The following is a 14,366-nucleotide window of genomic DNA, read 5'->3' as shown; positions in this document are numbered from 1 at the left end:
TCAATACCACATTTGTAAATCTTCATATCAAAGAATTTCTCAAAAAAAGAAAAAGAATGTGTTACAGGGTGGATTGCAAGCAATGCGGGAAATACTCCTGGGGTGGTTGTGGCAACCACCTATCCACCCTCTACGCCAGCATAGATGAGGGAAAACGCTGCATGTGCCGCTCATGGCCTGGCGTTGTCATTCCATCGGCAAACAATGTAGCAGCAAACAGCAATCAACCACCCGCAACCGGAACTCTACCTTCGGGTATATTAGCTTTGGGTTTACTTTTCTCTCGTAGGTTATGAGGTTGCATTACTTCCATCACCTAATTATGCACACAACAACTTGTTGGGGAAATGGTTACTCTGTCATTTATTCATTGCTTGGCATTTAAAGTTTAGCTGTTCAAACAAGCAAAAAGACTAAAGTGGTAAAAAAAGAAGTTGAAAAATTGCACCTGGAAAGGATGCAAAGCAGAGGACAACAAACCAACAAAGCCTAGCTCAATCTTGTCGACTAAGCAGCGGCATCATATTCTAATTAGATATGAATCTTTTATTCTAGTAAATAATTACTTGAGTTTTCTTTTGCAGGCAACCAGCAATCTTCATGATGTCTTCGGATGCCTGTCAGAGGGGTGCTGCCTTAGAGTAATGATAGGGCAACATGAATAAATAATGCAAAGAGAGAAAGGGAGAGTTAAGGGTTTAATTTTTTAGAGTGATTTATGTTATAAATAATGTAATCTGGTTAATGTCTCATTGACCATTCTGTCTTTCCAGGGTGTATGGATTAATGAATTAAAAATCAAAGTGCTACTATCTTGTGCAGGGTGCCAGAAAATATTTACCCCCTTAAACCCCCCACCCCACTAGTCTCCATGGGGTTTTGTTTTTCTTTTGGATGCTTCTGTCATGGTTTTTGTGCTTCTCGCTTGTTTTCTAAACCCCAGTCTGTTAAATTTTTCTGACCAGTTCCAACTACCAAGCAGCAGCATTAGCATGGAGAGACAGAAAGAGAGAGAGACAGAGAGAGAGAGAGGGGAAAGGGAACTTGAGAGAGAGATTTGAAAATCTTAGAGATTAGATGATGGGGATTTAAGGCCGGCATTGGATTTCTCTGTAGTGGGGGGCATCTGTCCCCTCAAATAAACAAATGTGACCCACATTTAGAATTATTGATTTCATAAAACCAAGAGCAAAAGCAAAGCAAAAGTTCAAACGTTCTGACCTTGTAAATTTTTTTTTGGCTTTTTATAGTTTGGCCTTTTATTGTCTTTAGTTCAAAGAGCCAGTCTCATATATACCCACAATGAGGTGTGCCGCAATGAGCTTTACCCCCATCCTCCTTTTGTGCATTTTGTCTATGATTACTCACCTAACAACGTGGAATGCAGAAAATAAAAGGGCTCCATCAGTCTACTTCTTCAATGATTTCTGCATCTTCCAATCCTCATTCAAAGGCAATTATTATCAGAAGATTCAGCTTTGAACAGCCAGGCTTCATATTTCCTTTTCTACAGCCATTGTTTTTGACATCATCATCACCACCACCACTATCACTGACTTTAGCCTAATTGTTTGATCATTGTATTATTAGTTTAATTATTGAATGAATAAGACTCAATTCTTATACCATCATCATTGAAACAATCAAGGAACAGCAACACCCTTTAGAAAAAAGATAAAAGAAAGAATCAAGTGAGTCATAAACCATCTCTAATCCAAACCCCTTCCCTTCCCTTGTCTCTCTATCTCCCATCTTCCCCATCCTTGATGAACATTGTTTACAACATAATCAAAGGGAAATTTTGTACTATCTCATAGGCAGCATAGCTGTCAACTTTCATGGGTAGTGATTAACAAAGCAACATTCTTTTGTGGTTACCTCATTAATGTAGTCATAAATACAAGCAAGGAAGGGGGTACTATGGTAGATATGTTGCCATAAATGAAGCCAGCTCCATACTTTTGTTTTCAGACATGAATTTTCAAAAAGAATTCAAAATGGGAAAACAAAGAAGGAAAAAAAAATGGATTTGAAGCTTCAAATCCAAAAACTAAAACCAACCATTTCAAGCTGTGGGGCATTCTCTTTTATGTGGGTCATGAGCTAGATATGGCCAGTGGTGTCATTTACTTCCACATGACTGTATTTAATAACAGTTCATCTCATTCTGTAGAATTGGGACATCCAAGAAATTTCAATTGCTTTCTTCAACCCCCCCCCTCAATTGGGTGTAAGCCTATGGACAAGCGAAGGTTTTGTCCTCATGCTTATGGGATTTTTGATGCTTTGTTAATCTTGTACCAAATTGATTAAGATATTCCAGCCTCCACATAAGAAAAAGCAATTAAAATCCAATAACACCTTAATCAAACGTACGTCATCTTATTGTCTCTTAGCCATGGTGCAATAGAAAAGCTTCCAAATCAGTGCTTAGCAATGGCCAATAACAGCAAAGATTACTCATTCCTCACCATGTTTACAATTATATAATAAGCAAAACTTTACTTTGAGTCCACTAGTTTATAGATAGAAAAAGGAAAGAAATTAAAAAATCATTGTTGTTCAGGCCAGGATTTACTCTGTAATAATTGTTTTTACACAATTTTATTTTTTGAGACCATTTTGACACAATTTTAATTACCGCTTTCTTTATACGGTCTTTCTTCCAAAAGCTATCCTTTCTCAGTGCCCTTTTTTTCCTACTCTTTGACGTTTTAGAGAGAGAGTTGGAGTGGTTGAGACTTGAGATTCTGATGTGATTCAAAGGAAGAGAAGGGGAAAAAAAAAGAAGAAAACTTTTTTGGGTAAAAAATTGAGATAGTATAAAATTTTGATCCTCCTTTTTCGAAATTTGTTCAAGCTTCATTTGTCCCGGTTTGAGTTTTTTAGGATTCCAATCCACCCTTTCCACCTTTTTATATTACCAACTGTGTCTTGCTTTTTCTTCCCACACAAAACCAAACCCCCATCAACACAAACATTTCTCATCATTCCCCCTTCTCTCTCTTCTGTAAGCTTAAAACTTGAAAGAACAAAAACCCTGAATGGATCTGCTTTAGGTTTTCCTTCTTTGGTTCACAACAGTTTCTCAGAAAACCCAAGAGTTTCAGACTTCAACAAAGAAAAAATGGCAGCTGACAAACCTAGCTCTAAGGGCCAAGCATGGTTAGACTTCTTCATTTCTCATCCCTCAAAAAGGTTACAGGAAAAAAAAAAGGGAAAAGTTAACATTTTTTCCTCTCATTTTTAATTTACAGGTTTTGTGCCACTGGATTACCAAGTGACATTATGATTGAAGTTGATGACATGACTTTTCATCTCCATAAGGTTAGCTAAGCTTTAAATTCCAACTTCCATGGTTTTTCTACTGCCCAAGCATTTGTTCATTTTAATTGATGGTTTTTTAACGGTTTCGGTTTCAGTTCCCTTTGATGTCCAAAAGCCGAAAGCTTGATCAGTTAATAGCGGAGCAAGGTCGGAAATCATCCACTACAACGGTTACCAAACAAAGGCAGCGCGAAACCGAAACCGAAATCGAAGAAGAAGAAGGAGAGTATCAAGAAGAACAGGAAAATGAAGAAGAAGAAGATCAATACCAGATATCTCTTCCGGATTTCCCGGGTGGTTCGGAAACTTTTGAAGGCGCCGCCAAATTCTGTTACGGCGTTAAAATCGATCTCTCCTCCTCCACCGTCGTTCCTCTCCGTTGCGCCGCCGAGTTTCTTGAAATGACGGAAGAGTACTCCGAAGGTAACCTTATTTCAAAAACCGAACGGTTCCTTTCTCAATCCGTTTTCAAAAGCCTTAAGGAATCGGTCAAAGCGTTAAAATCATGCGAATCCGTGATGTCTTTAGCGGAATCTTTAGGCATTGTTCAGAGATTGATTGAGTCAATCGCTGCGAGAGCTTCTTCTACAGATCCGACTCTGTTTGGCTGGCCGGTGAATGACGGGATTGTCGAAGCTAAAGGCGCTTCCAGTCAAGCTTTATGGAACGGAATTGAAACTGGTTTGAGAAGAAAAAGTCTAGGTCGAACGAACAATGTAGAGTCCTGGTTTGAAGATCTGGCATTGCTGAGTTTGCCGTTGTTTAAACGCTTGATTTTAACGTTGAAAACGCGAGATCTGAGTCCAGAGATCATCGAAAGCTGCCTTATGTGTTACGCCAAGAAGTATATTCCTGGAACGTCACGGTCAAATCGGAAACCATCGACGTCGTCGTCGGCCTCTGGTGTTTCGGAGGGTGAACAGCGAGAGCTTTTGGAAACTATTATCTCGAACCTTCCGTTAGAAAAGAGCCCCACCAGATCATCAACCGCTACGCGGTTTTTATTCGGTTTGTTGCGAACCGCTAACATTTTAAACGCTTCGGAATCCTGCAAAGCCGCGTTGGAGAAGAAGATTGGATTTCAGCTCGAGCAAGCTACGTTAGACGATCTGTTGATTCCGAGCTACTCGTATCTCAACGAAACGCTCTATGACGTTGATTGCATTGAAAGGATTTTAGGTTATTTTTTGGACGGATTGGAAGAGAGAAACGCGGAAGGAATCGAAGCCGAAACGAGAGGTAACAACAATAACATTCTTAATAATAATAGCGTTAGACCGCCTGCGCTGATGCTCGTCGGAAAGTTAATCGACGGTTACCTTTCGGAGATTGCATCCGACGCGAATTTGAAGCCGGAGAAATTTTATAATCTCGCAATTTCTCTTCCTGACCAAGCTAGACTCTTCGACGACGGACTGTACAGAGCTGTGGACGTGTACCTCAAGGTACAATTAACAAAAATGAAAATGACTAAATTGTAAAATCATGCTTAAAGTTGGTTAATTGAGTATTTTTCTTCCGCAGGCGCATCCTTGGATACCGGAATCGGAGAGGGAAAAGATATGCGGGGTGTTAGATTGTCAAAAGCTGACGCTCGAAGCATGCACTCACGCGGCACAGAACGAGCGGTTACCATTACGCGCGGTAGTGCAAGTGTTGTTCTTCGAGCAGTTGCAGCTACGTCACGCGATCGCCGGGACGTTGTTAGCGGCGGAAGCGGCGCCGACGAATGCGGGGAGGTTGTCGGAGGCGATGAGAGAGGAAGAGGACGAGGAGGAGGAGGAAAGGGCGGGGGTGGTTTCGGTCTCACGTGGGGAAGAAGGTAGTAGCACGTGGAGAGCGGCCGTGAGGGAGAATCAGGTGCTGCGGCTGGACATGGATAGCATGAGGACGCGGGTGCACCAGCTGGAGAGAGAATGTTCCACGATGAAGAAAGTGATCGAGAAGATCGAAAAGGAAGGTCCACGTGGCGGTGGCTGGAGAGGATCGTTGAATAGGCGGTTCGGGTGTAAGTTCAGGACTCAAGTTTGTGATTCGCATGAATCTACGGTTGCGGAAACCAGAAGGGGAAGGCATCAGTCACACCATCATCATCATGAACAATAGAGCTGCCCGCACAAGAACATAATCCTCAAATGATTGTTTAATGTGCCACGTAAAGAGAGAAATAAAAAGAAAAATTGTTGCTTCATTTTTTGTTTACAATAATTTTGTTGATTGGTTGATCGAACCCATCTTTCGAGACAATGGGGGGTATACAATGAAAATTGCAAGTCATGGGTAGATAGTGGAGAAGGCAGATGGGGATACCTGACTTTTAGTAAAAGCTTTATTTTTTGTGCTATCTTGAAGTGGGAAGTGTGGGGGCATCTGCCTGTGTTTGCTTTTGGAGTTTTAGAAATTGGAAGCATCAGGGCAGGGGGGTAATGTTATGATGATTGCTTTTTGGATTGTTTTAGGGGGTGAACTAAGAGTCAAACTAGACTACAAAAAAATGATCCTTCGTATTTCATGTGTTGTTATATTTCATCTTTCATGAAATTAAAGTAGTCTCTGACCTTAGAGGCCCCTCTCCCCCCTTCTCAGGTTGGGACCATTTCCAAATCCAAGTAACTACTAAAGAAAATGAAGAAGGTGGTGGGTAGTAAGCCTAGTTGGAGTCGAGATGTTGGGAGGTAGAGTCGTTTGGTGAGATTCCACACAAATATGGTTTGAAATCAGAACATGCCGGGCTCTGCCAATCAATAATTCTAGAAGTCTTTGGTGAAGGACATGGACGGATGCGTACCTCCTTTTTTCATTCTTTTTTGGTGGTTAGTTGAAATGCCAAATGCCTGTGTTAAATTGCTGACTTGGGGCAGGGAATGTCTTTCTTCCATAAGTATATTTTAGGCTGCGGAATTAGGCCCGCGGGAGACTTTTTTGTTTTGGATAATTGGATGAGGATCTCCAGCATTATCTACCTTATTAATGCTAACAAAGTGTTGAAATCTAGTAATGGGATCCTAAGCACCTATATGAACCGGGTATTTTGGTTCACTTTTAGCTGCTGGTGACATTATTATTTTATTATTACAACAATGAATTAGGGTTGTTATATCGGATTAGGACTGAAAACTACAGGCAGGCAGGGCCATTCGAAGAGCCTATTTGAAGTAAATCTTACTGATAGTCGGTAGGTTCTTGACTTACCAATGAGGCCCATGGTCTTATCAATGGTTGGTTTGATAACGGTAGCTCTTCATTGGCCCAACCCAACATAACTTTTTCACCATTCACCACGTGTCCGTCCCTGTCAATCAAAAAACGCCACGTTCAAGCTTGTCCCTCACCTCCGACAGTCAAAGCCGAGATTACAGCTAGGATCCGAAACTTCTGCTCCTCCCTCTTTCGCATCCCCTTCACTTTAAACTAATCTGAAATCCTGAAACCAAGGGGCCCTTCCTTTCACTGTTGAACTCTCCAGAAAATTTGCATCCGTAAGCAATCAGTTAAGATCCAACAAAGCACACAACTAAAAGACAAAACAAAGGTAACTTGCCTGTCTGTCCCTCTGTCTTAAATTTTTTGGCCTGTCCCTTATTATTTCCAGATTCTTCTTTCCTTAAAAAGGATCGTAACTTTCAATTTCTGAATAATTCTCATTTGTTTTAGTTTAGATCTGGGGGGGAAGAAAAGTGAGAACTGAGAAATGGGGAGAATGGACTATTTGGCTATGAAAACAGATCCTGTAGCAGAAGATTTGATTAGTTCTGATATGACTGAGCTGAAGCTGGCTGCAAAGAAGTTGATCAATGATGCAACTAAGCTTGGAGGTCTTGGTTTTGGAACTTCTTTTCTCAAATGGGTTGCCTCCTTTGCTGCTATGTAAGTATCCCCTCTTTGACCTTTACATAACACTGGGTTAATTTCCTAAAGATTTGACAGTGGTTTGGATTTGTTGGGTGTATTAAAATAAGGTTATCCTTGTTGGGTGGAGTGGAGTTCTATGTGGCAAGTGCTTATTAGTTGTGCATTTTTAATTATCTTACTGGGTTTTTCTTCATGTTTATTATGGTCGCCATGTCATTCTTGTCTTTTACATTTATTCATTTATTTTGTTAAAAGTCTTTTTCCATCGTGGGAAGGGAATTTGAGTTCAGGAAACTTGGTGCTTATGTATTTAATAACCATTGTGTTACTAGCTACCAACAAGGAACATAAAAAGGGAGCAAAGACCTTTGCCGAAAACGGTGGTTTGAACTGATAAATTTATCAGTTTGAATGAAACGATCAAGTTCAACTAGCTATTGCCTAAGCTAGCAACCACGAAAAGCTTTTAAATGAAATAAGGATCTGACCAGCATGCTTGTGTTCTGCTGTTGCTTTGTGGCCTGAGGCATATTAGTACTCTCATCTTTCTCTAGAATATCAATGAAGTGGAAGTTGGAACTAGTTTGTTGACAGAATCTTTACGGATGCAGAATGTTATATAACATAAAGGCAACGATTTGATGGCTTTGTTTGTCTGCAAATTGTGGGACTTGTGGTTCAGATTGGCAATTTATCTGAGCCATTAACCCCTGCTTGTTGAAATTGGCTTATCCAAAGCAGCTAAGCACAGCTCAGTGCCTCAGGAATATCACTATCCTAATTTATCTGCCGTTTGGTGAAGGTTTTGTAATGTGTATAAGAAGTTCAACTGTATTGTCAGAGTTGCAGAAGGGATGGACTGTGATACTTGTGAAACTTAGGAAAAAAAACCTTTTCTGCTTCACTTTTACTTCTTTATTGGATGTTAAGATGGGAAAGAAAGAAGAAAGGTGGGGATTACTATCAACAGTTATGATATTGTTGATCCTGTAATTTCTTTTATCTTGTCTTTGATCTAACTATTAGACTCTGACCTGTGCTATAAATGACTGGACTTTCTCTCATACTATGACTGTGATTCATTTCTCGCCTAGTTGTTGAATCTCCATTTTCGTTATTCGAGATTGAACTTCATAAACTACCATATTGTATATAACAAGCTGGAAAATTGCAATTAATGCTTCTTCTTTATGTTCTCTGCAGTTATTTGTTAATCCTAGACCGAACAAACTGGAGAACAAACATGTTGACTTCACTTCTGATACCTTACATCTTCTTTAGTCTTCCTATGGTGCTTTTCAACTTTCTAAGGTGATAATCTTTTCTACTGCTTTCTCCCGGCAATACTTTTTTCTTCTGCTTAAGTAGATTTCCTGAAAGTTATTTAAATACATTCAGGGGAGAGGTTGGAAAATGGATCGCATTCGTTGCAGTTGTTCTAAGGCTGTTCTTCCCCCGACACTTTCCAGGTCTATGCTCAATACTATTTAGGCATCAATGCTTATCTTGCTCTGTTGTTCTTCTATCTAACTGTGGCAACTGATATGTTATGTTGTAGAAACAAGCAAAATTATTCCATATCTCTCTTTCTCTCTATCATGCATTTATTGACAATAACAAACATAAATATATCTCATGTGGAATCAAAACTCTGGCTTTGACAATAGTACATGTTCTGGCTTTTTAACTGGTATTGATAAATAGCATGCTCATTATTGATTTCGTACTTTTCAGATGGTATTTCTAGTCATGTAAATTTGCAGAAAAGTCCCTGCTGCATTTATCTTTCTTGTTAATTTTCTTCATCATTGTCATTTCAATATAGTAAATGGAGTTTCTGTCTTGCTTGTTTCATTGATTATTCATCTATGCACTTTCCTGGACACAATGAAATTTGGTGAGTAGTCACTTGATGATTTGGCATCTTCACACCTGCATCATGTTCTTAACATTGTTGAGATTTGATATACTTTGTTCAAATGTATAACATGCGAAACAAGTCTATCTGCATTGCTCTAATTTGTAGAGTACACATTCATTGATTAGAACTCAATACACTTGCAATCTGTAACTTCCTTCTATCAATACGTGCCCCAACTCAGAACAAGTGCCTTCTACAGTTCCTTTTACCAGAATAGTTTGCGTATCTATGACCATATTAAAATGAAAACCTCTCACTGATTGAGTGCGAAGCATCAGGAACTTCTGCTTGCAGCATGTTAGTGGTTTCTTAGTTCCCTTCTCTGATACTACAATTCATTGGTGATTACAGATTGGCTGGAGATGCCCGGATCATTGATTCTTCTCCTGGTTGTGGCTCCAAACTTCTTTGCACACACCTTGAAGGACAGCTGGGTCGGTGTTTTGATATGCCTCCTCATCGGTTGTTACTTGCTGCAAGAGCACATCCGGGCCTCGGGTGGATTCAGGAATTCCTTCTCTCAGAGCCATGGAATATCAAACACCGTTGGCATTATCCTTCTGTTAGTCTACCCTGTCTGGTCCCTGGTGCTTCACTTCGTCTAGGCGCACCGTGCAGTGCTGAATTATTGCTGCTGTGCAGAACTTGAAACAAAAAATTGTACTTTTTTTTCAATCTTATGATGTGATATTGGTATTTAGTGGGAAAAAGAAACCAATAATTTAATTTCTTAAGTATATTTTCTGTTAAAAGAAAATAATTTGAAAATTTTAATCCGTTGTATTTAGTGGGAAAAAAGAATATAATGTCAAGGGTTTGTTCAAAATTCGACATTGTAAGTATTTGCTTCATAATTTATATCAAACTTGATGGTAATTTATGAGGTACAAAATTTACAATTTCTGGAAAATTCACATTATTGAACATTTTTCTTGTTTTAAAAAATAAAATAATAAAAACTAAATAATCCGAAGTTTGAACTTGGGTTACAGGCCCACGGTTGGAACCTGGCCCCAATTTGAACCCAATGGCTATTCTGTAAATTTGATTGATGTGGAGGGTGAAGAACAAAGGAAAACCCTAACCCTAAATCACATTTTGCCTATAAATAGGAAGCCAGAAGCGTCATACCATCAAAGCTTCAATTCTTCCCCGAAATTTCCCCGTCCTAGTCGTCCAAAAATTCCAGGAGGCTGCAAAAAAAAAAAAAAAAAAAAACGGGGGGTTTTATATTTTCGTTTCTTTTTCTCTTGGTTTTCATCAATGGCTGATTGATAATGTGGGATGATGAGGGGTTTCTCGGTGATGATCAAAAATGATGACGAGTCCGATCTTTTCCATTCTTTCAAATCGTGACGACAAATCGAGGCATTTGTCTGAGAGAAATCCATCTTCCTTCTTATTTATGCTGAATTTAAAAAAAAAAAACAATTTTTTCTAAAATCAGTTTGTTGTTGTAATTCGAAAACGAGCAAAGGCATAATGAGGATGAATTATGAAAGTCTGATTAACGTGATGATCAATCACCTCCTACTCATTCTGAATGCCAAAACAGAAAAAAGACAATTTTTCCAATGTTTTCGAAGACAGTGTTTTTATTCGTAAGCTTTTTTGTAGTTTGCGGTTAATGAGGAGCACCAGTGCTTAGCTTTCAACCATTTTTGAGCTGAATTGCAATACTAGTTAAAGGGAGAGAAGAGCAGCGATGATGAATAATGGTTTAGGGTTAATGAGGAAAATACCATTACCTCTGATTACTAATATATTTCAAGCACTTCTGAGCTGCCTGCCTCTCTCTTGGGACTTCCATGAACGAATTTAAGATTTTTGGACTGTGATTAATGGATTCAAGATTTTAACGCAAAATTTAAGATAATTTTAAAATCAAATTCGACGAAAAATTGATCGAGACACGGAAATGGGGAAAAATAAAACTAATTTAAAGTTTCGCATTATTATTGAAATATATGATTGCTACCATCACAAGGCCTATTAGCTCAGTTGGTTAGAGCGTCGTGCTAATAACGCGAAGGTCGCAGGTTCGAGACCTGCATGGGCCAGTTTTCTTCAATCTTTTTATGTTTCAATGCCCTATTACTTTTTTACCGCTATTCGTTTAGATTGGGCTTGGAACTGAGGCCAGCTTTTTTGCCCCTATTCGTTTTGGTTGGGCTTAGAACTTAGGCCTGCTTTGTTTGGGCTTTAAAGGTTAAAATCTTAACGAGTAATGTAGGATCGGAGCTGATGAAAATGATGTGGGTGCGCCCCCACGGTGACAGACACTGACCCCGCTGTTGGGAGTGAGGACAACCATGCAAAATTTGTATGGCCGGAGCCATGCAACATTAAGCTCCAGGGCCTAAGAATCTCAACTCCTCCCCACATCATCCAATCTGACTAACAGTATCTTTATCCCATTTGACAAAATCGCCACGTGGCATACCCTAAAGCCAGAGACATTACCTTCAATCCACCAATAGCAACACCCCTTATCCTATCCCCTTATCTTACTCACACCAAAGCCATCAAAATAATTGCCACAAATTTTCCCCTCGCCACTCTCACTAGTAACATCACTCCTATTTTGGAGGTTCCGAGTTCCCTGACACAATCACAGTAAAGAACAAGGGGGTTTTCTAATTTGCAGTTTGAAAGCCATGGCAGCCTCACTACAAGCAGCAGCTACCCTCATGCAACCAACCAAGGTTGGTGTGCCATCTAGGACCAGCGTGCAGCTTAGGTCCTCCCAGAGCGTTTCTAAGGCCTTTGGTTTGGAGCCTGTTGGAGCTAGGCTGACTTGCTCTTTGCAATCTGACCTTAAGGACTTGGCTCAAAAGTGTGTTGATGCTACCAAGATCGCTGGTTTCGCTCTCGCTACATCTGCTCTTGTTGTCTCGGTATAGTTCTTTTGCTTGATTTCATTTCTGTTTTGGGTTGGAAATTGTTTAACTATCAATGCTTGTGAGGGGGTGAGCTGAATTCTTTTGCATGGGAGCTTTTCCTAGTATTCTCACTCTGACTAAGTTCAATTCTATGTTCGTTTGTTTGGTAGGATACTAAGAGAATAGTCAAATATTTGAAAATATGAGCTTGTTATGGTTGTTGTAACTAGCAAGGTTTGTGACAATTTTCTATAGATCCCTGGCTGCATGCATATATCCTACCATACCCCTTTTTTGATTGAAGAAATGAAACAGGGTGTGATCTGTTATGTAGGAAAACGTATGTAGTATTAGTATATGCATATTGGTCTGTTATTCAATGAAAACTTGTTAACAATACCTCTTCCTCCAGGACTAGTTGAAGCTGATCTGTTTCTAAAACGCATAAACTCTCATTTCAGTTTTATCTTAGAAGGGTTGATTGGCATGTGATCTGATGTAACAAATGGTACTTGTGTTTTTTTTTTTTTTCCCTCTTTTCTAAAGGGAGCAAACGCTGAAGGAGTTCCAAAGAGGCTAACCTACGATGAAATCCAGAGCAAGACATACATGGAAGTAAAAGGAACAGGAACTGCTAACCAGTGCCCAACCATCGACGGTGGTGTTGACTCATTTGCCTTCAAGCCTGGCAAATACTACGCCAAGAAGTTCTGCTTAGAGCCTACTTCCTTCACTGTCAAGGCTGAGGGTGTTAGCAAGAATGCCCCACCGGAGTTCCAAAAAACCAAGCTCATGACCCGTTTAACTTACACCCTTGATGAAATCGAGGGACCTTTCGAAGTATCTACTGATGGCACAGTCAAGTTTGAGGAGAAAGATGGAATTGACTACGCTGCTGTGACAGTTCAGCTTCCTGGGGGTGAGCGTGTGCCCTTCCTTTTCACCATCAAGCAATTGGTGGCATCAGGCAAACCTGAAAGCTTTGGAGGAGACTTTCTTGTACCATCCTACCGTGGCTCATCTTTCTTGGACCCAAAAGGAAGGGGTGGTTCAACCGGTTATGACAATGCAGTTGCCTTGCCCGCCGGAGGAAGGGGAGATGAGGAGGACCTAGCTAAGGAGAACAACAAGAGTGTTGCATCTTCATCAGGGAAAATCACCTTGAGTGTTACCAAGACCAGGCCTGAGACCGGAGAAGTAATTGGTGTGTTTGAGAGCCTTCAGCCATCTGATACTGACTTGGGTTCCAAGGCTCCCAAGGATGTGAAGATCACTGGTATCTGGTATGCTCAGCTCGACTCATAGAGAGGCTCTTGTATGAATGTATTTATTCTTGCTTCAGATTTTGTAATTTGAAGGTGTTGCTAAACTTTGCTGTAACCCAATGAAAAGCACTGAGATTATCATCTTCGTTGTATATTATGGTGGCTTCCTATAATAATTTTTCAAACTTCCTACTTCCAAAGGTTCCTGGGTGGCCTGGCCCTAACTCCCTGTTCCATGCACCAAAACTGGTTACTAATCAAATTAGTACTTAACCTTGTACTGATCTTCGATCAAGTACTAAGGTTTGATGAAATCAAACTTCCAACCTTGTAAAAAGTGATCAAGATCCACCTAAGAATAAACCAAAACGTTGGTTTTTGTCACCATGTTCAACATAACAGATGGAAGCAAAGATCAACTCTGTTCTTGTTTTAAAGGGGTTCATCGTTTTTCACCATAATCTAATTTGCTCAGTATAACTCCTTTGGTACCACATATGGGATTTAAATGTTGATCAATAATTGGTTTTTGACCCTCGCTCATGTGGAACAAGGAAGCAAGGAAAAATAAAATATATTTGATTCTGTTCCCCCCTAGTGCTCAATGTCACTACCGGTGCTTGCTAATACATACTGTCTATAAAGATTTTGTTCTTTCTGGGCTTTTATTATTCCTGCTTATGGTTCATTGGTTCCGATAAATTATGGTAACTGCAACAAGTACCCAAACACTTTTCTTTTCCATTGGTACCAAATCAGTAGACTTCCATTGAGAAACATAAGACCAAGCACAACACCAGGCAAATACCCAAACCAAGGAAAAGCAGAAAAAAAAAAAGAAAAAGAAAACCAAAATTAAGGCTGTTCAAAACCTGAGAAGCTTTTTGCTAAAAAGGAAAAAAATGGGTAGCTGTGAATCTTGGATGTTAACATAATGGAATTGGTTCATGATCTTTTGGACTCTATCTGGCTGTCTTTCGTTGTGCCAATCATTGTTCTGGAACATGCCATGATTATAGTAATGCAATCTTAACTAGAGAATAATAAAATAACTGTCATTAGCAGCCACTTTTGGAAGTCTGAATAACTGAGCCATTGACAGTCTAGGATTATCCTACC

The 14,366-nt window shown here is 39.8% G+C and overlaps 3 protein-coding genes and 1 non-coding gene across 5 annotated transcripts; all 4 read left to right on the top strand.

The window, feature by feature from the left end:
• On the top strand, positions 2,736–5,671 carry LOC18611026 (BTB/POZ domain-containing protein At5g66560). The gene is made up of 4 exons (XM_018127940.1): positions 2,736–3,165; positions 3,258–3,327; positions 3,423–4,772; positions 4,852–5,671. Exons 1-4 carry the CDS (start codon positions 3,128–3,130, stop codon positions 5,431–5,433), a joined length of 2,040 nt encoding a protein of 679 aa, XP_017983429.1. The 5' UTR covers positions 2,736–3,127; the 3' UTR covers positions 5,434–5,671.
• On the top strand, positions 6,658–9,928 carry LOC18611025 (cold-regulated 413 plasma membrane protein 2). 2 transcript variants are annotated; one of them, XM_007047033.2, is made up of 5 exons: positions 6,658–6,859; positions 6,982–7,194; positions 8,383–8,490; positions 8,578–8,648; positions 9,452–9,928. In XM_007047033.2, the coding sequence occupies exons 2-5, from the start codon at positions 7,019–7,021 to the stop codon at positions 9,703–9,705; spliced, it is 609 nt and encodes a 202-aa protein (XP_007047095.1). In that variant the 5' UTR covers positions 6,658–6,859; positions 6,982–7,018; the 3' UTR covers positions 9,706–9,928. The 2 variants fall into 2 exon arrangements, with proteins under 2 accessions (XP_007047095.1, XP_007047094.1); XM_007047032.2 differs by having other exon boundaries at positions 6,659–6,859; positions 6,987–7,194.
• Positions 11,087–11,160, top strand: TRNAI-AAU. Its single transcript has one exon. It is a non-coding gene; the product is annotated as a tRNA-Ile (tRNA).
• LOC18611024 (oxygen-evolving enhancer protein 1, chloroplastic) lies at positions 11,616–13,420 on the top strand. Its single transcript, XM_007047031.2, has 2 exons — positions 11,616–11,997; positions 12,529–13,420. The coding sequence occupies exons 1-2, from the start codon at positions 11,758–11,760 to the stop codon at positions 13,285–13,287; spliced, it is 999 nt and encodes a 332-aa protein (XP_007047093.2). The 5' UTR covers positions 11,616–11,757; the 3' UTR covers positions 13,288–13,420.

This window comes from Theobroma cacao, chromosome 1 (assembly GCF_000208745.1).
Source record: "Theobroma cacao cultivar B97-61/B2 chromosome 1, Criollo_cocoa_genome_V2, whole genome shotgun sequence".
Lineage (NCBI taxonomy): Eukaryota > Viridiplantae > Streptophyta > Magnoliopsida > Malvales > Malvaceae > Theobroma > Theobroma cacao.
Note: the sequence above shows the minus strand (reverse complement) of the source record. Positions and strands in the feature narration are given on the sequence as shown.

Bases quoted from the DNA above. Each gene is read 5' to 3' on its own strand.
- LOC18611025 (XM_007047033.2), top strand. From the start codon at position 7,019: ATGGGGAGAATGGACTATTTGGCTATGAAAACAGATCCTGTAGCAGAA. The intron at 7,195-8,382 runs GTAAGTATCCCC...TGTTCTCTGCAG, and splicing joins GTTGCCTCCTTTGCTGCTAT to TTATTTGTTAATCCTAGACC. The intron at 8,649-9,451 runs GTCTATGCTCAA...TGGTGATTACAG, and splicing joins CTTCCCCCGACACTTTCCAG to ATTGGCTGGAGATGCCCGGA.
- LOC18611024 (XM_007047031.2), top strand. From the start codon at position 11,758: ATGGCAGCCTCACTACAAGCAGCAGCTACCCTCATGCAACCAACCAAG. The intron at 11,998-12,528 runs GTATAGTTCTTT...TCTTTTCTAAAG, and splicing joins CATCTGCTCTTGTTGTCTCG to GGAGCAAACGCTGAAGGAGT.
- LOC18611026 (XM_018127940.1), top strand. From the start codon at position 3,128: ATGGCAGCTGACAAACCTAGCTCTAAGGGCCAAGCATG. The intron at 3,328-3,422 runs GTTAGCTAAGCT...TTTCGGTTTCAG, and splicing joins TGACTTTTCATCTCCATAAG to TTCCCTTTGATGTCCAAAAG. The intron at 4,773-4,851 runs GTACAATTAACA...TTTCTTCCGCAG, and splicing joins CTGTGGACGTGTACCTCAAG to GCGCATCCTTGGATACCGGA.